Below are 25461 nucleotides of genomic sequence, written 5' to 3' on the forward strand. Positions count from 1 at the left end.
GGACTGCTTCCAGGGCCCCAGGTAGCTCATTCAGAGCTGGCTTGGGCAGGTTCTTGCTGCAGTGGTTTGAGTCAGCTGCCTCGGCTCTGCTGCAGCCACACTCAAGCGAATCCTTTGAGAGGGTAGAGCTGTCCCAGCTGAAGCATGCCGTGCAGCCACTGTCTCATGGAGTAGGTGGCTACCAGGTCACCTGGCTCTGCAGATGTCCTACTTCTCCTGAGCCATCAGAGGTAGGAAAAGAGAGGGGTGCAGCACGTTCTTCTCCTCTAGGTGCTGGGAGTGGCCAGCCCAGCTCACCATCAGCGGAAGAGTTTGATGTATTGCAACTGACAGTAGGGACCTGCTGCCTCATCCGTCTGGGAGACCTGGGCTCCCTCGTGCTGAGATTTCACATGTAGCTCAGCCCAGGGGAGCAACACTGACCTGCTGGTTTCAATCTTTTCAATTTATGACTTGTAAACATTTCCCAGGTCACAGAGACAATGCAGGTCTACTGAGGATAGGCTTGCTATCTTTGTCACCTTGCACAGCTATCTGTGAAACAGCCCATAGATCCTCACAAACCAAAAGCCAGTGGTGAATACGCAAGCAACTCCTTGGGTTCCTCATGCAGCAGCATCCACAGATGGCCCCTTCTCACCTCACCACTGGACTCCACAAGACATTACTGAACAAGACGAACCAGAGTCTCCTCAAGTACGCGTCCTCTTTCCTCCACTCTGTCCTCTGCAGAGTCTGTGACCGGAGATCCACCTGTTGAGCTACCTAAGTCCACCCTAATTAAAAGCCAGATCCTTTACCTTCACAAGAGCAGGACCAAGGCAGCCATGAACTCAGTGGTTTGTATTAGCCTGGGTGAGTCGCCTCCTACACATCCAGGAACATCCTGTATGCTCCTTTCCAGTGTGGCCACGCAACTGACACACAATACACTCGCCTTCATGGCTGATGAGGAAATGACACCACTTCCAAAGAGCTTTTCCTCCCAAAGACCCCAAAGCACAGCACAAAAGATGCAATGGTATCAAGATCTCTCACGAAGTGATGAGCACGGTCAGAGCTGAACAGTTCTTAGTTCAACATTGTCCAGGATGGTGAGGTCTTGCTGAGCCATCACTGGCAGTGGGTTCCATACATGCTGCTTCAGCTGCAAACACCAAGTCCATTATCAGTGAAGAGCAGGCTCAGAGCATTACTTTCACCTTGGATTGTAAACTCCACCAGGATTGCGTCTACTGGTGCCTGTACAGCACCCAGCACACAGGGCTTGGCTCCTGACAAGGCAGAGGCAGGGTTGGGACCATCACCACGCTCCTTGGCATCAGAGGCTGGAAAGGAACCCAGGAGTCCTGCCCCCTCGTTCCTGCCCATCAGACCACCCTCTTCTCACTGAGCAGGGAACTCAGGCTGAGCTCCACACAAGTATTTTGGTGCCTGCCTACCTCCCATGCATTTCAATGGACTTTAGGTACCTAGATGCTTTTGGAGGCCCTGGGCCCAAATCCAAGAGTCCAACTGGCAGGTTGCTGGTGCCCTGTAGCCTCCAGAGGCAATGCTGGAGGGTCTGTTACACAATGGAAGAAAACCAGGATGCAAGGCAGAAGGAGAAGGCAAAGGAAATCAAGGTCAGAATTAAATTCTTTAATACAAAAAAATGTTTGTTTGTCGTCGTTGTTGTTGTTTTTTTAAGATATATCTGTAATTTCTTTGTTTAAAAATAAATATGTACTAAGGAATATCTTGAAAAAATTCACTAGACACAATATGTAGTGTTAATATCTTTTTTCCCCGCAATTATTACAGATAAACAGTAGCACCAATAAATAAAATGATAACAAATATTAAAAAGGAGATTCAAGATGTAGAATTTTCTATTTTTCCTGTTTCTTTTTTTTACATATATAAAAAAATCGTAGCGTCTATTTAATCCGAATCACACATATACATAAACATATATATATATATACAAACACATAGCCAAATATATATATAGTATGTAGATGTATATCTAACCCTTGTCTCAATAGGAATGTGTAGGGGTAGGTGTTAGAGAAATTAATTAAATAACTGCCCATAACATGCTACTGACTCTGCCAACAATTGGGGAGAGATGGGACAGGACAACAGGAAGGTTAAATTTATACACAACCAGTACAAATAAAAAAAAAAAAAAGGAGGTACGGCTTATAAATAGTTGAAATTAAATATTAACAAAGAATACTGAAAAATCCCTACTCTTTAATTAAATTATCTGTTTAATTTCTAATTTTAAAAGGGATATTAAATAAGTATATAAAACACTTTCTCTTCCCTCCCCCCCCAACAGAAGCCTCTGTCTTGCGCACGATGCAGCATGAGTATTATACATTGCAGATGCAAGCACCCACCCGCATGTTTTTTCTCCTTCTGAAAGCCATCAGTCGGATGGGGAGTTCCTAGTGGTTAGTAGTCGCTTGTTGTGAATCTGTTTTTAGACTGTCTTGTCTTTTTGGAAGCTTTCCATGTTGTACATTATCAGGCGTTGAAAATTCAATTGCAGATGATGTTTGGCAGCATTCTGACACAGACTGAGTACCTTTTTGATTATTATGATTATTATTAATAATTTTAATCACAGAACTAGATTATATATATCCACATAGATGTACAAACACGCTTTCAGGGGTGTGTGTGTGTGCGCGCATGTGTAAGGTGGGTTTCACATACACCACAGTGTATATTGCAGATACACACATAGCCAAGATTCTCAGACACTGCTTAGGGATTTCAGCTGCCTTCACATTTGATTCCCCAGCCCAACGTGGAAAAGGGGCCTGATATTTACAGTTCATCATAAAAATGTTCTTAAGGGTCATTCACACTGGGCACGCAAACTGAAGGCAGCAGAAGTCACTTTCCTCCCCCCCCACCCCCCCTTCAATCTTGGCATACATATATATTATTTTTTTATATATATATATGTATAAAAATAAATATATATATATAAAAAAGAGAGAAAAACACAAACATACATACACACAGACACAAATGCACACATTCACATACACACACACCCCCCTCCTGTGTATATACTTTTGATTAATATCCCTTTCCAGAAATGTTCCATAAGCATCTTGGATGCTCTTGAGTGGCAGCTCTGTGCATGAAGAAAGCAGACAGTGCTGAACAACTGTGTGGCTATGCACCGGTCCCCATTCTTGCTTCAGCACACTGTAGGCCTTGTGTCCTTTTGCAGCCACCAAGGGCAGGAAATCTAGACTCCTGTGATACTTCCTTGAATGGAAAGTTAGTGCGCATCAGCTGCCCACCATCCTTAAGAGAAGCCAGCATGTCTCTCTGGCAAAGTTTCTATAGCGAATAAAGTCAACGCAAAATGTACACTGACATCCCGTGTCCCAGCAAGGCAGGCAGGTTATGAGACGAGTAAGGGTGAAGGTTGGGGGAAGAGAGGGGAAGAGGAATCCTTGATCACGGAGATGGCCATTTCCTTGGCCTTTGACCCATCGCACCCTAGGATGCCGCTCTTTGGAACTCCCTGCCCATCCTCTCCATCACTTCTCCTCCCTGTCCCAGGCAAGGAGAAGGTGGTTTGTGGTACAGCACACTCTACAGAGAAACAGCGGAGGCCGCACGAGTCAGTTAAGAGTTAAGAAGTTTACACCCAGCGCTTCTACTCAAGTCCAGTCTTAGCTTGTTTCATATACCCCAAGTAGCCCGCTTGTGTCCACAGCAGTCGAGTATTATCCAGTGAAGACACCAATAACATTAGCAATGTTAAAAAAAATAATCAGTATATATATATATATTATATATATGTGTGTGTGTGTGGTTAAAATATACATATATGTATATATAGATGTGGTTAAAATATATATACATATATATATATGTATATGCATGTATACACACATATATATGTATGCATGGGAAAACCCATCAAATACACCCCTATAGTCTTCCTGGCTCTGTTATTTAGCAGCATGAAAAGAAAAATAAAATAAAACAGTTCAAAACCCAAAGGTGAATTCTGTGCGGCGGGTGCCTTGGGGAATGTTCCTTCCGGAGTCCATCGTCCGTACTGAAAGTGCTGTGCTCTACCGATCCTTCATTTTTAGGGTTCATTTGGATTAGTGTTTTGTTTCGTTTTTTCTGTCCAGGCGAGAAATCAGGCTCCAGAAATAGGGCTGTTCCCCCTTCTTATCCGCTGCTCATCGTCTCGGTTTTTCACATCTGTCAGAGTGGAGAGGGAAGGAAAAAAAAAGAGAAAAGGGGTTAATGTTTGTGATGGGGGTGCAAGTAGGACAGGGAAGGGAAGGAAGGGAGGTGGCTGATGTGTTTAAGAGCACACGGTGTTAAGACATGGCATGTCGTCACTGGTGGGGTGAAGTGCTGTGCAGGTGGGGCAAAACAGCTGAGAATCTCCACCCATGAATGGGTCGATAAATTCTATTCCCCCAGGCTCACTTACATGGGGTGGGGGTGATACTGGTACAGGGGTAAATTTAGGAGCAGAATCAGAGGTTTCCTCACAGATGAGCTGAGTGTCTTGTTTGCACTCTCTCACATCATGCACACATAGATACACACAAACACACAGAAAAACAACGCTAAGCAATGCATGCAGAATGACACACTCCCTCAGCTCTCCACCTATCCTGTTGTTTGGGTTGGAAGCAGTGCAGACAACATGGCCTCATGCAGGCAAGAAGGTGAAAAGAAAGTGCCTCTCATTCCACTAGCTGCCACAAGCAGGGGTTAGCACCAGGGAACAGCAGCAGCAGCCTGAAGAAGCAGCAGGAGAAATGAGAATTTACCCTCCCCAGCAGGGCCCAATTCTAATTCTACAAGAAAGAGCATGAGGAACTTCAGCTTACCCAGCTTTTTCTCTGGAAACAGGTAAGCTACCACTCCTATGACTCCTTCCCATCTTTCTCGCAAACACACCAGCTGTGGAAACCTTCCTTAGTGCCAATTAATCCCACCACAGAGAGGGACTAGTAAGAGAAACTAGGAAACCCCTTCTGACATCATGACTTCTTTGGGGTACTCTTTGTTTTTTCTTTGTATTTGTTACTATTTCTCACCCTTCAAACTCTGTAGGGTAATCTCCAGTTATTCTGGAGTTTGGGAACAGAGGCAGAGCGAAAAGTTAGGTCTGGTCTCACGCTTCAGAGGTTATGCTCACTGGGAGAAGTTTAACTCCAGAAGCTGCTCTATTCTGGCCCTCCATCAATCACTTTCCCACTGAAATTACAGCACCCCAGAAAAATCCTCTGTATACAGAGCAGTTTCCACCACACTGGCAGTGCAAACACCTCTCTGGTTTGGGCACAAAGCCTTTTCACACCTAAAGGAAGCACTTGCTACTTGTAGCAGCCTTAGTCACCTAGCCAGTTCCAGGCAGGCAAATGGAGGCAAATGGAAGTCTCTTTCAGGGTGTAGCCACAGAGGACCCTGGATCTCTCTCCCTTACTCTCTCCCATCCAGCCACTGCAATACTCTGTTGACAGGAGGAATCACCTGTATCTCTGTGAAAGGGGCCCGAGTTCAGAGTCACAGCCAAGGGCCCAATACAACCCCATTTCTATGTCTCTCTCTGGATAGGTAGGATGATCCCACACCAGAGATGTACACGCAGGTGGTGCGAGTCAAGAGACCCCACTGAGTTCACCAAAGCGCTCAGGTGAGAACCAGGAATCAGTTTCTGCACATCTATGCCACAGACGGTGCATGACAGGTAGCACTCAGTTCAACAAAGCGCTCAGGTGAGAACCAGGAATCAGTTTCTGCATGTGTATGCCACAGATGGTGCATGACAGGTAGCACTCAAATGACACATGCACAGCATGGATCTCTGAACAAACACTAACCACACAGTGTCTTTTCGTCTCCCACCTCACACCTGAAATACAGACCTCTGCCTGTCTTCACCCAGAGACAAACTGAATCCTGCTGTATCCCAGTCACAGCCCTGAGTGCAGCCCCTCAAACCACAACTCTGGCCAAGACATGGACAAGGAACTGTGAGCACAGTGCAAGAGGACAGAGTGCTCTCCCTGGCTTTTAGAAGAACAAAGAGGCAAAGGAGAATGTGGGGAGGCTCCTGGCCTGGCTCTCCTCACTCTGCACACAGCAGAGTGTCCACAAGCCGCATAAAAAGGGCTTGGAAGACAGGGGTGGTCAAATCCTAGTCAGCTAAGGATTTGTCTTTGTCAGTATGCTCAGAGTTGCATACAGATAATGTACGGAGGGCTACAGACTCTCCCCCTGGCTACCTCAGCAACATGAACTCCGTTATCTTGTTCTATGGGAAAGGATACCTTAGATACAAATGCCCTGGCTCTGGGAGCCATCCCCATCCAAGGCCTGACAGCACATCTGAAACGCACAGCTGCCCTTTGACACAGGGAACCTCTGTCCTCATCTCAGTTAGCCCCTCTGCCCTCTGGCCCACGTAGGACAGAGAAAAGAAGTAATCATATAGCACTGGTGCCAGAAGTCAGCAGGAAGCAAGCTCGCCCCTCTTTCTCTTTCTCTCTCTTTCTCTTTGTGTGTTTCTCTTTCATCCTTCAGGACACAAACCTGCAAGTGCGCTCGTTTAACTCAAGCTGCCTCGACTTGCAACGTGAGTCTGTGAATTTGCAGGAACATTTACAGGTCTGGGGATCTTGTACAAACAAGTGCTTTCTCCTCTCTGAGCAAGGCTCACAGTGACTGCAAAAAGGCAAAAGGAAAGATGTCTAAGCTACAGCGCTTCAGCAGAAAGAAAATACACATGCAACACCCTAAACATCAAAGCAATCCCCTTGCCCCCTCCCACAGCCCCCATGCTGCCCACTGGAGCATCGTGGGCTGATGGATTTTCCAGCAGCACCCCGGCAGTCCCAGGACAGCACCCCCTTGCATTAGCGTAAAGAGAAAGAAAACAGGCTCTCTGCACAGTATTCACAAATGCTGCATTGGATCCATCGGCACAGGCCAGAGGGAGGAAGAAGAGGAAAGCAAGGATGGGAAGGTGAGAGGTCCCAACCAGCTACTGACGTATCAATGAAAGGAGTTCTCTGAAGTGGGCTATTTGAGTAGAAAGAGACCAGTGGCTAAACGAGTTAAATACACAGGGTCTCTCCTCCCCTGGAAAGCAGCTGGGCTCCAGCATCACATGCTTACCCCTGCAGCCTGCACTGCCCTCCTTTCTGTAAGCCCCATCCCAACCTTGCCACCTAGGAGTCTCCTACAGGGGGGCCATGAATTTACAATGCAGAATTCTGTGAACCACCATGAGAGAGGCAGAGTGAAAGAGACAGAGAGAGACACAGGGAGAGAGAAGCTACCAAATCCAGCAGAAAGAGAGACAAAAATGAGAAAGAGCCCCCCCAGTTCCCCAGCACCCCGTCTCCTGCTTCCCACCATCCCACCTCTCCTCTCCACCTGTGACTCCACCACACGCACACACATGCGCGCACGCACGCACACACATGCACGGCAGATGCCAGCCTGCCTGTCGCCTGTCATCATAGCAGTGAGGGCACAAGACCAGTGGGGGAAAGCAGATGACAGAGCTGCAACCACAAGGCATGGAAAAGAGGTGCAGGGCGCTTGCCCACCCACCCACGCTCTTGTGCCTTGGGAAAACGGTCACCACTGATGATTAGAGAGCCAAGCAAGCTAAAGCCACCTTCCCTGAGATACCCTTAGTGCCAGAGCGGTGCCACCACCAGTGCTGCCCCTGCAAGATCTGCAGCCCACCAGTGACTGGGAGGGGAGGGTGAGATTTGAGTGAGCAGCAAGCAGGCGGATTGATTTGGGGAGAGGGAGGGAAGACAGTCTACAAGCAGAGGACACAAACGTACAAGCTGGGTGGTTTGTACCGGCCTTTCTTGCGCTTTCTCTTTTGACCCTTCCCCTTTCCTCGCTTTGATTTTCTGGAAGAAAAAAAAAAAAACAGAGAAAGAGAGAGAGAGAAGGAAAGAAAGGGAGAGAGAGAGAGAAAATGGAAGAAAACGCAAGGAAGAAGAGGAAAAAAAACCAGCCATGTGCCTTGCTGGGAGGGGGGAAGCACATGAGGCAGGACTGGAGGGCAAGTCCCGGGGCCAAAGCACAAATCTCCACCTCACGCACACATTCACTGGCCCTCCTGCACTCCTGCCAGCACTGCAACCAGCCTGCCCACAGCCAAGCCAACGCCAGGGGACTCAGCAGAGACCACCTCCAGCAGGGCTGCTGCCAGTAGAGGTGGTTCTGCTGGAGCCTCAGAGGGGCACCTGCCCCCTCCAGAGAGGGCCAGTGGGAAAGGGACAGGGGATGAGGGGGAAGGAACAGAAAGCTTTGTGAAAGCATCACGCAACCGCAGCGAGTGCAGACAACTTTTCCAGGCAACAAGCATGGGCACACACTGACTGACAAGAGGCAATCTGAGTGGAGGGGCTCTCCCCAGGGAAAAGGAAACCACTCTGACCTGACACACTGCCCAGCACCGAGCCTCGGAGGGGGCAGCTGAGCTCCAACAAGGCCAGTGGTAATCCTGCCTTGGGATGGGAGCAAAGGGCCTGGCCTCAGCACCCCGCAGACAAGGGGAGAGACCTGGTCTACACACCAGTGCTGTGTGGGAGAGGGCTATCTAGCCCGAAAGCTCTGCTCACCTGCCCCACCTCCTGCCTGTAGTTCGGAAGACTCCAGAATACCTCACTGGATGTCTGCTAACATCCCCTCTGGCAGCCTCCATCCTGAGTACCAAAGGGGAAAGAGGGAGGCCTGACCTAGTTATGACACCCAGGAGATAACCAAGAAGCAGCTTTCAGATCTTTCCTCCTTTCCCTCCCTCCCCTTGCCTTCCACATGAATCTGCCAGACAGACAAGCAGATGGAGCCAAGGCACTGACTCCATTCTGAAAAATTCACTAGTTGCTCCTCACTCTTGGGCAGGAGCTGGGACAGGCAAGGGCTAGGATGTGCAGGCCTGGACACTAACCATGGATCCCTACAGGCCAGTGAGAGCACAGGGAGGGAGGGAGGCTGGAGCCTGCGCTGCTCATTGAGCCACATTAACACAGGACCAAGGGAGAGACATGCAAGGAAAAGGCCCTAGGCAAAGCACCAGGGCTTGCCAGACAAGTGAGCCCCAGCACTGTGGCAGTTCAGCAAAGGCTCTCTTGTTCCCTGGTGCAGCCCACCTTGGGAGGGAGCTGTTGAGGGGACACGGGGGGACAGAAGGGAAAGCACCATAGGTGTTTCTTAGGCCCTGTTCAAGTCGTCTCACTGGAACAAGTGTCAGAGCATCAGCTCGCTCCCAGTCTCTGCCCTATATGTCAGGAGTCACAGGGAGGCAGTGAGGGGAGGAAAATCGACCTGAAGGGAGGACAGGGGCACCAATATAACAGGACTTTCAATCCAGCACAAATCAAAGCACACCAACCTCTCCCATCCCTTCCCTTTCTTCCCCGGGGAGTGCAGAACCAGCAAAAAGCAGGCAAGGTGCTGTTAGAAGAGGAAAGGGAATGCAACACAGTCTGGGCTGGCTGCTTCACCCACACCCCATCCTCACCAGAGTTCACACAGACCCAACTCTCACACACCTTCAAACCACAGAGCCACGCAGACCGACCGTCCCCGACACGGCCCTGCACAGAGAGGAGTGTTGGCTGCACACAGCCCGATGCAGCCAAGAGCAGATTTCCAGGGGGAGGAGGAGAGGCTGGAAGGCAGCTAGAAATATACAGTCACCAGGAGAGGGGTGAAAGAAGTTCTCTCACTCTCCCGCTTGCTCTCTCTGTCTGTTTCAGCCTCATCTCCCAATATTCACCCCCTTCCTCTCCAACTTCGCACCTCTAAATGGCAGACTCGCTATCCCAGCCATGCGCAGTCCAGCTGACCCTCTCGCTCAGAGATGTCACTCTCTCTTTTCGATGTTGTTCCACATTTTGTGATCGCCCCTGCAACTACTGCAGGACAAGAGCTTATTTCTCTACTTTCCACAACCTTTTTACTTTGGGGAGGAAGGAAAGGGAAGGTTGTGCCTTAACCTCCTTCAGGTCACCAGCAAATCCATCAGATTGAAAAAAACTCTCATGAAAGCCTCCACCAAGACCCAGACAGGACATCCACCTCCCTTTACACCCTCCTGGGCCCCCACCCAACCAAAACCAGCATCACATCCTGCATGGCATCAGTCCTGCCTCCACCAGGCCTCTATTGCCACCTCTCCCTGTAGCCAGCAGAGTTCCTACCCAAGCTGCTGTGAAAGAAGCCAGCAAGTACTCACTCAAGCAGCAAGAAAAAAAAATTAATAATAAAGAAAGGCAGCAATTTGCAGTAACCAGAAACACCCCAGGAAGAGGGAAGGGAGAATAGGGGCTGCACCTTGAATCCATTCTGGTAGGACACACACGACGGGACTTCCCTGACTCAGGATAAAGCATTAGGAATGACTGCCATGGTTGTGCATCATGCAAGCTCCAGGTCTGGGGTATGAAGGAAGGACCGTCAGATCTGGGTTTCTGTGCCCACCTGGAACGGATTCAGAGTGTCGCCCCATGCACTATCATATGCCATTTCCAAAAACACCTTCTCAGAGTAAGTACCTCCAACCAAAGAAAAGGGCAAGGGGCAGTGGGGAGAGGAAATGCCAACCAACCACCAAAAGAGAAAGGAGGAAAGGCTTGTCACTTACTTTTCTTGTTTGTTTTTGACATCTTTCTTTGGTCTGTGGGGGAAGAGAGAACAAAGGCCTCATTAGAAGGGAGCTTACTATATATGCTTCCAATATTATCCCCAGTTCCCACCAAGTCCAGGGAAGGACATGTACAGCTGGCATTGCAGGATGCCCATGGCACAGGTACAGTGGTCCTTCTCAAAGTGTTTGCTCTCCTGTTGCACCTCGCTGGCAGCCAGTGCCAAAAAAACCCAGGTTTCGGGCTAGCATTGTCCACCTGTGATAACTAGAGATGGAGGAGCCTCACCAGCAAAGGACTTCTTTTCCCAGGCTCAGCCATCCCACTGCAAACCAATTGAGGAGACTGCAGAAGCCTCTGCACAACAGTCCCAACCCAATGGCAAAAAAAAGGAAAGGCTCAGAGTAAGTTTATTGCAAGAGGAACCAGTGCTGCTCCATTCTCACCTGCAGTCACATTTACTGTGCTGTAAGAAGCTCATGTGCGCTATGTGCTGACTCTGATGGGGTTTAATTCTCATGATCTGGAATGAAAGAAACAGAGAGGGTCACTGCCCATTCACTATTTATATTCACAGCTCCAAATAAGCCTGCTGCGCAGCAAAGCATTTGCACCCCAGGTGCTCCTGGGAAGAGCATGGCAGAGTTTGAGCTGGCTTTGAGGCCCCATTCTCCCAGTCAGGGAAGGCCTTTGATCACAAGCAAGTGGCAACACCAGACTTGTGCCAAAGCTCTGTTTGCTCATGCATGCAATGTGCCAGCACTGGTGGACTGCCTTGGAGACAGGCATGAGAGAGGGCATAACACCATAACAAGGTTCTCACTGAGCCGTCCCTGGTCGATCCTAGAGAGACAGTAACAGAGCATCCAGCCTGCTCTCACGTAGAAGCATGCTTCAGTCTAACGCAAAGGCCCAAAGCAAAAATACCATATCCGACTCCTTTTCCCTAAGCCACCATTCCTTCCCAGCTGACATCTCACGTTCTCAGTGACTTGACACACAACGTAGATTTGGTGATCTGTGCTTAAAACAGCCCCGCAGAGCCAGACATTGCCCATCCCCCATCCCCAGGTGCCTCCAAGGAAGCTATATGAGAAGCGATGCATGTATTGTCACAGTCTCTCAACCCAGAACCCGGCTGGACCACTAGCTCTAGCCCTTGCACCAGAGATCTGCTCAAGTGCCTCTGATCCTTTACAGGCATGCAGGCATACCAGCCAAAAACTGTAATTCAGCAAGGAATGGTAGTAAGAAACCCATCCCTAGCTACAGCATGCTAGTATGCTCTAGCCCAGGCTGGAGCCTGCAAGTGGAAAAGCAGTATGGGGAATCATGGAAGGGCACAGACAGGTTCTCCACCGCTGTTCAAACACAGCTCAAATGACAAGTAAAAAGAGCTTGCTGGTTAATCACTTAGTACTGCATGTCTCTCATCCATATCAAAAAGTGATGGCAATATTTACAGTGGCCATTCAAGAGGCTGAGGGACAAGTAGGTGAGGCAGCTATGGGTTAAAGGTAGTGGGTGCCTTTGTGGACACAAGCTGGCATCCAGGCTGGCAGACAAGGGCAGTGACAAAACTCTCTAAAGCAAGTCTGCATCTTCCCCATGTGCCCAGCCTTTGCTATCGGGGCCATCTCTGTCTCTTCCAAGGAGTGAATTCAGCAGCCTCCAAACAAAGGAGGAGGACGCCCAGAGGCAGAGAGGCTTTTCCACTTGACACTGAAGCAGTGTGTTTCTTAGAGCCCCCTTCCACCCCTGCTGTGCCAATGTAGCTAATGACCCAAATCCCCCTGCTCTGTTGGTAAAGGCTGACCTCACACGCCCTCCAGGAGAGAGTACTGACAGGCTTTCCCCTTTGGCACTACTCAGCTGCCTTCAGAGCAACAGCTGTCTGGACCAAACGCAGAGTTAAGGTCGAGCAAGGGCCCAAGGAGTATCTTCTTTGGAACCTCAGAGATAATAGCACCAGAAATGTCTTTTGCACCCTCTGCTTTGCAGAAATGCTCCTTTGCATGCCCCTAGCTACTGTATTTGGGCACTAGCGAGGTCAGAGCGAAAAAACAGATTCTCATCTTAGCCTTGAATAGACACGGACAACTCATCTTTTAACGCTGCACGGTGTAATGCTGGGCACAAGGGTCAGGAGAGAGGCAAGCCCCCTGATCCGACAATCTCCAGTTCCCTCAGGTAGGCTGCCCTCCCTCTGAATTAGCTGGGACCTGGGACTTGGGGTGGCTGTGATGGCTGACTTGCTTCCTTCCACCCAAGCATGCCAGCTTGCAAGATGGGCCCTCACCTCCATCGTGACGTTGTACACATCCACAGGGACACATTCTAGGCCCTCATCGCCGCAGCAACCCGCACATCTCATCAGAGGCACACAGGATGGCTTGAATATGTACTCCACCTCATCAGGGTACTCCTGGAAAATGTCCACCAGGGTCTCAATTGTCCTGCAGAAGCTGCGCTCATAGACTTCCAGGAATTTGATAACTAAAAGGAGGAATGGAGGAAATAAGTTAATGCAAACTTAGCTCAAGAACGTCTAGTGCTTCACCCCTTAAAACGAGCCAGACAGTTGCAACACATCTACCCTATGCTCTTCACTAACAGTCTCGCAGGCCTAAGTCCTTTGTATCTGCCCTACACACACACACACACAAATCAAGTGGGGGAGAGAAAGAGACAATCTCTTCCTAGCGCTCCTTCAGGGCAGAGGCAAGATAGACAACAGAGCCTCACTATTTGCCTGCCTGGCACCACGATGTGTCCCACAGGTGCCTCCTCCCCAAACCCCTTCCCTGCTATCCCCCATACTCTCGGATATGCTGCCACTAAGCATATTAGCTCAGCTAAAAAGCACCTGTGGTTTTGCAGATGATCTGCACTCTGGATTAAGGCCCTTCATGGGTTTGCCTTTTACACCCTTTCAAAATAGCCAGTGGATGCCCCAGTGGGTTTTAGAAGGCAAGGGGAAAAGCCAGAAGCATCCTTTCTACAGACCTCAGCGCACAGACACTTCTGAGAAGCAGAGGGTTCTGAACCATGCATCCATGTATCTGCTCTCTTCCTGTCAGCAACCTCTTTCACCCTTGCAGAACATCCACCTCAACAGGCTACCTCAGAACCATGACAGCACCTGCTACAAGTCACAGCCTCTGTGTCTCCACATTGACCACTTTCCCAGACCAAGGAATCAAGCCACCCGCTGAAAGATTCAAAGCAAGCCTATGGCACCCCCAGGATTAACTAGACCATGTACTTGGTTACCGAACCACAATGAAGCAGTGTGGGGGAACAGGGCGGATCTGCCATTATCCCCTGCCTTCACTACAAATGGAGCAAACACTACCTGCTTGCGATCTGCACTGATTTCATAAGCGTTTTTCAATGTTTCCCAGTCTCTTGCCAAAGCTTCATTTTGCTGCTTGGTCAAGGGTTGGAGAGATTTAAAGAGATGAGAGATAGGATAGATAAGTACACATGCACAAAACCCAGCTGCTAGTAGTTCTGCAAACAGTGAGTACCTGGAGCCCTCCAGGCCTCCTAGCTCTACCAGCATGCAGGCAAAGAAAGATGTCTCAAATGGAGCAGAGGATAAGAATACACACAAAGAGATAGTGCCTGCCCTATGCTGTTAAGCACTATAATGATCCACCTGTACAGTATGCAGTCCTACAGCACCAAGGTTGATAACTCTGAGTGATAAGAGCAAACTGCTTGCATCATGGAAAAAAATGGTCTCCAGTAAGCGTTTCTGAACTTGTGACAAACTGGCATAAAGGTTACTTTGCCACAAAAATGCAAAAGCTGCAGGGCTTGGAGCTCACAGCCCGCAGTTAATTGTTGAAAGTTAATTCTAGGTCATGCAGAGCTGACAGCGCCACAGTGCTGAGAGTGGGTACAAGAGGGGAGGAGCTTCCATCCAGGGAGTTCGAAGAGTCAGAGAGTGTGAGCAGCTATTAAAAAAGAAAGTGGCTTGTGAAAGGGAAATGTAGCCTGGCAGGCATGGACTGCTTGTTGGTATTCCTTGTCTAGGAGACAGCATGTTTCTGTTCCTTGTCCCTTCCCTTCCTCTTTCCTCCTCCCCTAATGGCAGTATGCCTCCTGTCTGTTCTCCTATCTTGTCTATGGCTACCTCCTTCTTCCCATTCCCCTTCGGAGTGACCTTAGTCACCGCCTATGTTGAACAAGTTGAACAATTTAATATGTGCGAAATTCTGCAGGCACAATGACAGTCGCTGAACTGCACTGTTGATTATTCATGCTGTGCCAGCAGAAAGGATCTGGGAACTCTGGCAGTAAAGGCACAGTTCTGGATAAAAATGCTTACAGACCTATGTTGATGGGAGGGAGGGAAGAAAAGAGGGAGGGAAAGCCGCTGTTACCTGTGCAGATCAAATACTGCTCACCGCAGTAGTCTGGGGCATAAAGGAGGCAGAAACCAAAACAGAGTAGAAAACTGAAGTGAAACTGATTCATGTCTGCCACGCTTTTTAAATGTTTGCACTGCGCAAGCAGCTGGATTACACCAGAGAATGTGGACTACAGATTGGCCACAGAACAGCACATTCAACTTCTTTTGCAGAGCCTTTACTTTCACAGCTGCACCCTGATGATTACATTTGAGATCTGGGAGATTTGACAGGACCAAATCCTTCCCATAAAGAATCTGGGAGTTTTTGCCTTTACTTTAACATATGATGATTTTCCAAAGTCTGAATCAGCCTCTGAAAAGGAAACGGGGAATCTTTCTCCAGCTGCCAGTCTGAAGATCCTGCCATGAAAGGCGCATTGCCTTGATTTTGCTGGACACAGAGCATTCACACGAAGACTGTGCAACACTCGATAATGCATTTGCACAGTTAGCACCCAAACCGGAGCACATGACTGAGGTACAGTCATCCTCACAGCAAAGCCCTCCCCCTGCTACCATACCTACACTTACTCCTATGTACTGGGAGTCATATTCCACACTTTGCCACACTGATTCAGCCTGTGCTTCCTTCCCATTGGTTGTGTCAGGGACGGAAGAAGGTCTGTCTTTCATGGGGAAATACAGGAAGGTCACTGAAGGACTAACACCACTTGGCCTGCTCCCTTCCTGCAATTTGGGCTTCAGCCCACATTAAAAGTTAATCCCACATTTAACCCACACCACTACCATGCAAAACACCTCCAGATTTGAGTCAGAGGTTCTTCTTTGTGAATGGAGCGGGAAGTAAGGTTAAAACCCAGTCAGGGCCCACATTAACTCTTCAGGGCAGACATAGCCACAGCAGGCAGGATTAAGTCCAAATTTGGAGCAGTCGAGTGGGAACATGCTAGACTAGAAAAGGAGCAAGTCTATGATCATTTTGCCTCCCTCCCTGTCAATGGCTTAGCAGCAATACAGACACACTGTTCTTTTAAAAATAAAAGTGCAGCCACAAGTGCTGGTGGTTTCCTTTATTTATACCAGAAAATCTTTTCTCGTGGAACAAACAAAGAGTGTTTGTCTGACTCCTCTACAACTTCCCGTGCCACAAAACACATGGAAGGCTCTCTTGAGCACAAAAGGGTAGGGGCTGAAGCTAAAAATTACAGCCTCCAACCAGAGTAAGTCCATCCCAAATAAAAACCTGTCACAGCTCGACATCTCAGAGCAAGCACAAAATGGCCAAAGACACAAAATCACCTTTCACCCCAACCCCAAAGCCCCCAAGAGCTTCAGTGGAAGAAACTACAGGACTGTCCTTGTGGAACAGAGGCACATCATTGTCTCCTCTTCACAGAGGAGAAACAGAACTACAGAGAGAGGACCTCCAAGGTCATACAGGAGGACAGAAGTAGAGCCAGGAAGGTAATGCCAAGAGTCCCGATTTCTAGCTCACAGATATATCTGCATCGCAGAACCAGAAATAGCACCGAGGCAATAGCACCGAAGTCTCACTGATCACACTGCCAGACCAACTTCTCCCACAATCCCATCAGCTTTCTTGTGACAGGGAATTAAATTCTGTTTGATACTTCCCCTCCCCAGGAAGGTAGTTGGACACAACAAATGGCACAAATGAGGACAGTAGCTCTTTTCCACCAACAGCAGAGGACTGGCTACCAAAATAAGCCTCACAGCAGGCTCCATCTTGATCTCTCTGGAGTCACTGAACCTTCTTCTGTTGACTTCAGCAGGAGCAAGGGTCAAGCGCAACAGGCAGCAGCCCACCAGCAAATCAGAAATTTTGCCCATGCAGAATGGACACCTATCCCAAACACAGCCTGCCACAAACCTCTGGCAATGCACATGCAGTCTGTCGCACCAATAAAGTTACAGAAATTGAAATCAAGTGCGACAAAAAAAAAAAAAGCCGATCTGGGCCCACACTGCTAGAGCCCTCTGCTGACCTCCAGCTGGAATAACGCTGGAGGTCACAACCCGTGGGGACCCTGCAAGATCTTCACCAAACCCTGCCATGCAGCAAGTGGTCTGCTCTGCTATGAAGGTATGGGGAAAACACGGTCATGATGGTCTTAAAGCAGCTGATGATCACCTCAGTCTGAAGGCTCCAAAGTCCACAGCCCTTTTACCTCACTTCTGAACTGAGGACTGTGGACAGAAAGCCAACCTCCTGCAACGCACAGGGCTCCACTAGACAGGGCACTTGCAGGAGGCATCTCTGACTAACCTGGGGGCTGGCTGCTCTTCTGGTCTACATTTACTCACACAAACCAACGAGGCAGAGGACACTGCCACAGCCTGGCCTTTAGGCAGCTGGAGAGACACAAAATCACAATGGCTGCAGAGGCACCACCTCATTTCCTCACCAGGCAATGGTCCCATTCATACTGGACCACCAGCAACACATTAAGTAGAACCTATCGGATCAGACTGCTGTCCCCTGAATCTGCTAAGCCTGCTAGCTGAAACTGGAGTAAAAGGGTGTATTTTTCGAGCCTGGCTCTGTACAGTGCTTAGCAATACCCTGACTGGGGGAGGTACCTGGGACTGTCAGGAGGCAAAACTCCGGAAAATCATCCTGGGCTGTCCTTTTCTCTTCCTCTCCCCCCGGAGACCTGCCGCCTGGCTGTCTGGGGAGGGTCGGGGCGCTGCTTTGGCCTTTGTTTGGGGATCAGCCCTGGCCACCCAGCTGGGCACCACCAGCGCTGCCGGGGAAGAGGCGGGCAGCGAAGATGACAAATCCCTTCCTACGGCACTGTGGCGAATCCCTAGCAAACTGTTCGCTGCTACTCAGCTCTTTGTGTGCGAGCGCGCGCATGTGTATGTATATATTTTTTTTATATATATATATATATATATATAAATGAGCATGTGTATGTGGACAAGCGCACGCACGCAGTTTTCCTCAGAGTTGTGGGAAGCCAGCAGCGGGCCGGGCCGGCCCTGCTGCACGCTGCGGCCCCGCGGCCGCCCCGGGGCCCAGCCCCACGGCCACCCCAGCCCCACGGCCACCCCGGCCCCACGGCCGCCCCGGGCCCGCAGGGGGGGCGCGGGGGGCGGCGCAGCCGCCGCGAAGGGGTTAATGGCGGCGAGGCCTCCTCCCGCCGACAGCCCCCCCGCTCCCGCCGCCGCCGCTCCCCGGGAGGTGGCGGTGTTGGCCGCCGGCGGTTCCCGGGGCTCGGGCCTCCTTCCCCCGAGCCCCCGGCCGCCCCCGCCCGCCGGGAAGCCGCCCAGCGCTTACCTTCATTGGGTTTCCGCTCCCCATCCCCCAGGGCAGGAGCAGCCTTCGACAACTGCAAAGATAACAGAAAATCAGTCACAACACGGACTCCGGGGCGCGGGAGGGCTCCCGGGCCCGCCGCCGGCGGCCCACCGGGCAGGAGGCGGAGGGAGGCCCCGGAGGGAGGGGGCGCCCCTCGAGGTGGAGCCGTGCCCCTCCAGCCGCCCCAGAGGGCACAGAGGGACCTTTTGTTCCCCCCGTCCCGCGGGGAGCCGAGAGGGACACGGGAGGCGCGGGTGGGCTGAGGGAAGGGGCAGGCGGGAGGGAGGCGGCCGGGCCTCCTGCGCGGCGGGCCGAGAGAGGCCCCAAAGGGAGAAACGCGTCCCTCGGGAGGAGCTTTCAGTGATTACGGTCAAAAACGAGAGAGCAAATCCGGGCCCGGGGAGAGAAAAATAACAGGGGTGACGTTCTACCGCTGACACAACCGGTGGGCCTGAGCACCGCTCTTCTCCCCCAGGCCTCCATTTACCCCCGCAAAGGTGAATCCAGCCCGGGATGGCAGAAGGGGGAGAAGGGCAGCCAGGCGCGAAAGGGCATCGTTCCCCTCTCAACGTGACAGATGTCTGTCGCCGAGCAGTGGTGCCCACCAAGGTGTTGGTAGCTGGCCGGGCATCAGGGCAATTAACTGTGACAGCACAGCTTTGCCGACAAATGCCGCCAAACCGCCCGGGTTTCCCTCCTCTCCTCTGGAGAGGAGCGTGCCGTCACCTAACGGTCCCGGTCCCCAGCCCCTGCACAGCCCAGCAGCAGCGTGGCTCCCGTCCCTGCGCTCCATGCGGCTTCCCCTGGACAAACACCAAAAAGGCCCCAAGCTCTGTATTCGCTCCTGCTGCCTTTTGGGTCAAGGGGCATTCCCAAACCCCTGACGCAGGCAGGAGTGGTGACAGGTAACCCACCCCCAGACCAGGATGGAGAAGCGTTACACTGCTTTACTAAGTAAGTCTTTTTAATTCCAGGTGAAACAAAAACTCCACTCTTCCTGCTCTGCGTGAGGGTTTTAGCTCTGATGTAACTTTCCAGCCAAGTCAGGTTTCCCCCTGCTGTTCTGTTCTGAACCAAAACAGAAAAATGCCTGGCTTGCTTCACTTCTCCGAGGTATGTTGCCACCTGTGTGACGCCATTCGCCCCAGAACCTGCTGCCTTTCAGCAGCGGCCCAAAAAGAGCATGGCAATACGTACAAAATACTGCTTCATCAGTGATATGCTGCATTTAGGCTCAGAAAAAGACTCTCTGATCTTGTAGCCAGAGACAGAACTGAACTGAGCAGGCAAAGTCCACCCCAAGCTTGCAATGGGAATCTGCCACCTATGGTCTTCTAGGCAGCCCTGTGCACCACCATCCAAGCAGCCCAATGTGTCACCTTTTAAAAGGAGGGGGCAAGAGAGCCTGCAAAGCCCTAGAAGCCCCTCTTCCAGCCATTCCTTTGTGTCTGTTCACAGTTCCCTTTGTCTAAGGTCCCCCAACCAAACTCCTCGCTTCTCATTTCAACCAAAGTCTTTCTGTACCTAGGCATAACTCACCAGCCCAGACCTGAGCCACCCCATGTGTGGACCTTTTTCTTCTCTGGGGAGGGCTGTGTGCCCAACCTCAGCGCTTTGACAACAGTTTAAAAAGCAGGTTCCTAGAAACAGTTTCATTCCTGAAGTGTGAAGGTCACTGCAACAGCACAAACAAAATGGAGGCAGCGGAGGTTGCAACAGCCTTCCAAAGCCACTCAGCGCCTGACAATCTATGGGTCAAAAGAAAACCGCATCAAGGGCAGAAAAGCCTCAATCTGTGTTGTAGCACAGGAAGAGGATCACGAGCTAAGTTAGTTTATCCAAGTCACAACGCCCCCAAGACCTTTCGCAGAGGGATTTTTGGTTCACACACCAAATGACCATGATGGACTGAGCAAAATTAGCTCAGAGACACCCTGAGGGTCATTCTATCCATTCTCTATGCGAGGCTGACCAGCTGGCTGCCAAGCCCACCGCATCCTCACATGCAAGCACACATGGTGCAGAGGTGATGGGAAGCAGAAGCAAGCCACACACTTTCACTGCTCACCTGCGCCTGGCTAGCACCTTGCTCTGCCCCTGATGTACCAGAGCAAGAGCCAGAACACTCTCCCAGCGCTCACCTAGACCTGGGTTGCGATCCCACCCCAAGGACGGGAAATGAGATCAGTACGAAGTCTGCAGAGAGCTTCTGAGCACACCCAGGGGAGCTCTCAGCAAAAAGCCAAAAGGTTTCCTAGTACTATCAGTAACATGCTCTCGGCTCACTATACCAAGAAACTTTTCTGCCCTTTCAGCAGTGTCTTTCACCTGTGGCTAGTGCCCTCAAGGCCCGTCCACTAGAACAGCAGGTGAAGCAGGGGCTTGTGCCTCACTTTAAACCAGTCTGCTACATATCAGACAGGGCAATGGGGAACCAAAAGCGTTCCAAGGGATAAGCAGGCCCAGTATGCCCTTCAGTGGGAGCCTGAAGGTCACGCTCTCCTCTGCTGGCTTTTGGCATTTCCCAACAGCTCTGTAACACAATTTCCTTCCAAAAGATTTTCAACATTTCACAGAGGTGTGGAAGCAAGCCCTGCACTCGAGAGCGGGATAAATGACCCTGGGAATGGGGCTGACCAGGGGGAAGCTCCTTTCTGTGCCCTTTGCAGGTCACAGCGAATGGACGTCCTGCAGTGGAGTAAAACCCTCCCTAACTAATAAACCCACTTCACACCATCCATGTGTCTGCACCTTCCCTGTCCCTCTTCCCCCCAGTCCCTGCCCGAAGCAAGTTACTCGCTGAAGGGAGAGAAAAGGTTAATCAAGTCACTCCTCTAACCATCACCCCCCTCACCACCACCACCAGCACTTTCTCTCCCTTCCCCTCCCCCTAATCTGTGCAGCCTCATTAAAAGAGCTTTGTAACTGTTTAGGACTGGAACAAACAATCCATCCACTTTGTGAGGGACTCTGGGACAGGAGTTAAGACACTTTTCGTCTTAGGCACTAGAAATTTTTCTCGGCAGTTTCTACTTAAGGGGGGGCAGGGGGACGGGACTCACTGCACTCCTTCTCCATTGTACATGCAGACAGAGGTCAGTAATCCCAGAAGCTGCCAGCACAGCCGAGGCACTTTCCTGACACGGAGCAGGATGGTCAGGAGAGTGGATTTGGGGTTGCTCAGGAAATCAGTGAGCCCCTCTGAGATGCCAGCATGGGCTTCCCTCTCCCCTGCTCCCAAAGAAGCGCTCCTCCTCCCAGCCTGTCCTCAGAGCACAGGCCCAGAGCAGCTCTGGGGAAGGTGACCCGCTGCATCCCAGCTGCCTACGGGCTGGGGAAGCAGGTTCTGGTGGCTCCCCATCGTGGCCTGGCGCAGAGGCACACCAAAGGCAGGGAGCCTGGTGGGTGTGCGATCATTAGCAGTCTAGTCACAGGCTCGCTCTCCCTCCCTCGATGTCTGATCGCTGCCTGTTCCCTATGGCAATACAGCTGGTGTATCCAGGTCCCTCCACAGTCCAGGGAAGGAAGGGAAGAGTTCCCAGACCATCATTAGGGTTGACCTGCCACCAGGCTGCCACCAGGACCCGCAGACAAAGGAAGACAGGGAACGACTGACCGTCCCCTGTTCTTTAGGAAAAGGAGGGACTGGAAGGGGACGCCACCAAACCTCTCTGACCCCATGGGGCATGAGGACTGTGCACCGCAACTCAGCACAGGCAAACAGCTAGGAGGGTGGCACCACAAAACCACCTTTTCCTCCCTCTCCTGCATGGAAAGGCTATCGCCACCAGTGGAGGCAGACACCTGTGGCATCAGCGCCACCCAGCCTTGACCGTGACATGATTTCCCACCATCCCAGCCTCGCTGCAGGAGTGACCGTAACAACTCCCTCAGTAAGGAGTCATCCCCCTGCCACCTTCACCAGACGAGCACCATGATTCCTGCATCCCTCCTCCTTCACCTTCAGGAAAGCTGCCTGACACACGCTGGACCCCACTTTCCCAACTCAGCCTCTGCCAGGGCTTTTATTTAATGCTCTCCAACGCGCCTGGCTAGCTAGATAGGTTTTATTCAGCACAACAGCCAGATTAACAGTACAGATAAATATTATCATCAAAGCACAAAACCCTAGTCCCGGCGTGAAGAGTCATGCCTTCTGCCGTGCCCAGAGTCATCATCAAGCTGTCTACGTGAGATCTGCTGGTATTTCTAACGTTCCCATCACCGTGGTGCCTGGGCAATCAACAGACAAATAAGGACAGAACCAAAGGGCAGACCTCACCGCTGGTCTGCCTGAGCACTTATATGGCCCGTATCACCCAGCTATCTGAACCTCTCACCATCTCTCATGTATCTACCCCCCGCAACATTTCTCCCCAACCCCACCGACACCCCATAATTCCCCCCTACTTTTTTTCCCACCGTTACCCTCTTTCTTTTCTCACTGGCACCATCATCCTGTCTAGGAGAAAAAGACAGCACAAGGCTTTTAAGCGACTCCTGAGGACAGAAAGACCTGGACTCTACCTGATCCGACGTTTCCTCCTCTGGGGAAGAGGAAGGGGAGGGGAGAAGGAGCAAGGGGAGGGTTAAAGGGTATTATCACTAGACACCGATACAGAATTGTCTAGCCTATAGCCAGGGAACAGATGCTACTGTACAAGTTTACTGAAGAGCTGGGAGGCAAAGAAACCCCCGTTTTAGGTGATGGTGGAAAAACTCTTGGGAGAGTGGAAAGAATTGTCCCACAAGGCAAATCTGGCAGGCAGGCAGCACAGAGCTGCTCTGCGCGACAATCGAGTGAGAGCTGCGCCTCGCTTCCCATCGAGCACAGCCTAATGTGTGGCTGTCACTGGAGAAAGTGGAGATATAACAGGCTAGAAACAAAGCGTGCAGTGCCTGCATGACTTCAGTTACAGCTGAAATGGCTCCTAACTGGGGAGTTACCTTCCAGCATTGGTGCTGAACAATGTGAATAACTGATTAGTTTGCAAGTGACGTTTATTTTCATGATTGTGGGAGATTATGTGGCCCACGTTCTCTCAGAGTGCCGAGGAGAAATGGCAGGAAAGGACTAACCTGTTATAGCCTTTAAAACATAATCCATGCCCATGTAGCGAACAGCCACTTTCACGTGGGCACTCTGTCTAAACCCCTTAATATCTCTTGGCAACACAGCCCTCTCGGCTCTTTAGAAAACAGATTTGTAGGACAGGTTTGCACAGAAAGCTGCCTTTCTTTTTTCTTAAAAAAAAAAAAAGAAAGAAAAGGAGGAAGAGTTCATTTCTAATCCCTCAGGAATGACAATGAGGCAAAAGTAAAAGTGACTGAGGAGGAAGAAAAGAGAAAAATGCGCAGTTGTGTAATCTCGGTGCAGTAGATATGTATTTTGATTTTTTTTTTCAATCTGGAAGAAATTCAGGATCCATTTTGTCCTCTTTGATCTCTATTTGTTTTTCCAGCTAGGTATTTTGAACTCTACTCGGCAGCACGAACCCGAGCTGGGACCCAAGGCAAATACCGCTGAAACACCCTTTTGCAATGTCAGGAGACCCGAGGATGGGAGGCGAGGCTGATGCAAGAAGCCAGCGCGCTGCCTCCCAGCCCCGTGCCGCGCCGCGCCGCCCGCCGGCCGGCCGCAGCGCCCGGGGCCCGGCCGCGGCCCCGCCGCCCCGGGAGCCCCACGCCGGGGACGTGCAATGCGCGCACATGTGCGCGGGCACTCCGCACGGCGCTGCCGGCTGCTCCGGGGGCCTGCGAAGCGCCGGGCAGCGCTTTCCCCCCCGCTACAGCAATTGCACGCACGAACACGTGTGTGCGCTGCAGGCACCCAGCCGGACCCAGTGCCAGCAGCGCGGCGGCACCGCACCGAGCAGGTGGGAAGCAAAGGGGGGGGGGGGGGGGGGGCCGAGGGGAAAAAAAAAAACGGGAAAAGTATTTTCCGCCGCCCCCCCCCCCCCGTACGCGAGGCACAAAGCCCCAGTCCGGCCGCCGTCCCTGCCGCTTACCTCCGCGCTCTGCAGATAGAGCAGCGCCGCCAGCCCCCAGTGGATCCAAGTCAGCAGAAAGTTCATGGTTGCCGGCGCACGCCGCGGAGCGGGGCCCGCCGCGCTCCGCCTCGCCGCCGCCTCCCCGCCGCCGCCGCCCCGCCGCGGTCTCGCCCGCGCCTCCTCCGTGCCCGCCGCCGCCGCCGCCGCCTCCTGGGGTGCCGCCGGCCGGGCGCTGCGAGGGGCTCCGGGGGAAGGGGGGTTCCTCTTCAGGGTCTCCGGTTTCACCCTTCCATAAGCCCGGCTCTCCGCCGGCCCCCGCTGCTGCTTTCGGTGGGCGCTCCGCCGGGCCGAGCGCACGCTCCGCGGCCGCCCCGCCGCTGCCCGGCCCCCGCCGCCGGGCAGTCCGAGCTCCACAGCGGCGCCCGTCCGCGGCCGCTCTCCCCGCGCCGGGGCAGGCAGGCACCCGCGCCGCGCTCGCTCGGTTTCGCGCACTCACGCCAAAGTTTGCGCGGAAAGTTTCAATGCATCTCTTTTCCTGCGCCCCCTCTTCGCGGCGGCTGCCTCCGGCGACTCCCCGAGCCGGGGTCGCCTCACCGGAGGGAAGGGGCTGATCCCGCCGCCGCTTGGCCCGACCCCTCTCCGCAAGTCGGGGTGGTGGTGGCGGAGGGGACGAACAGAGCGCTTTCCGCCTGCCCTCTCTGTCTCTCTCGCCCTTTCTCTGTCCACCGCTTTAAAAAAAAAAAAAAAAATCAGTGATGTAAAAAAAAAAGAAAAAATCCAAACTGGCTAGAGAGAGAGGGAACTGGGGCGGGGGGAGGCTCTGCAGGAAAGGGAGGAAAAAAAAAATCCCAGTGGATCAAAGTATAGGTGGGGAAAAAAATAAATTAAACGAGAGGATAAAGCAAGGCGGCAAGCCAACAGCAGGTCCCGGTGCCCGGGGAGGGCTGCTCCCGCGGCGCGCTGTCCCCCGCCGGCGCGGCGTGCGCTCCTCGCCCCCGGCGCGGCGGCAGCCGCGCTCCGCGCACTCCAGCGGCGGCTCCGCGCAGGGCCCGCTCCCCGCGCAGCGCCCGCCCCACCGCCCGGTCGCCGCCGCTCTGCAAC

At 51.9% G+C, this 25461-nt stretch overlaps 1 protein-coding gene across 7 annotated transcripts; it reads right to left on the reverse strand.

Moving 5' to 3' along the window:
• Positions 1 to 1620: 1620 nt before the first annotated feature.
• On the reverse strand, positions 1621 to 25461 carry VEGFA (vascular endothelial growth factor A). 7 transcript variants are annotated; one of them, XM_052805811.1, is made up of 9 exons: positions 24379 to 25460; positions 18350 to 18401; positions 12967 to 13163; positions 11114 to 11190; positions 10667 to 10699; positions 10357 to 10503; positions 7851 to 7922; positions 6583 to 6714; positions 1621 to 4230 (listed from the first exon to the last, which is right to left on the reverse strand). In XM_052805811.1, exons 1-9 carry the CDS (start codon positions 24442 to 24444, stop codon positions 4209 to 4211), a joined length of 798 nt encoding a protein of 265 aa, XP_052661771.1. In that variant the 5' UTR covers positions 24445 to 25460; the 3' UTR covers positions 1621 to 4208. The 7 variants fall into 7 exon arrangements, with proteins under 7 accessions (XP_052661771.1, XP_052661773.1, XP_052661772.1 ...); XM_052805813.1 differs by lacking the exon at positions 6583 to 6714 and having other exon boundaries at positions 24379 to 25461; XM_052805812.1 differs by lacking the exon at positions 7851 to 7922.

Source organism: Harpia harpyja, chromosome 13 (genome assembly GCF_026419915.1).
Source record: "Harpia harpyja isolate bHarHar1 chromosome 13, bHarHar1 primary haplotype, whole genome shotgun sequence".
Lineage (NCBI taxonomy): Eukaryota > Metazoa > Chordata > Aves > Accipitriformes > Accipitridae > Harpia > Harpia harpyja.

Excerpts from the sequence above, each read along its gene's own strand:
- VEGFA (XM_052805811.1), bottom strand. The coding sequence starts at position 24,444 with ATGAACTTTCTGCTGACTTGGATCCACTGGGGGCTGGCGGCGCTGCTC. Across the intron at positions 13,164-18,349 it reads GGAGCGGAAACCCAATGAAG|TTATCAAATTCCTGGAAGTC; the intron begins GTAAGCGCTGGG and ends TCCTCCTTTTAG. Across the intron at positions 7,923-10,356 it reads CCTACCAGAATGGATTCAAG|AAAATCAAAGCGAGGAAAGG; the intron begins GTGCAGCCCCTA and ends TTTTTCTTCCAG.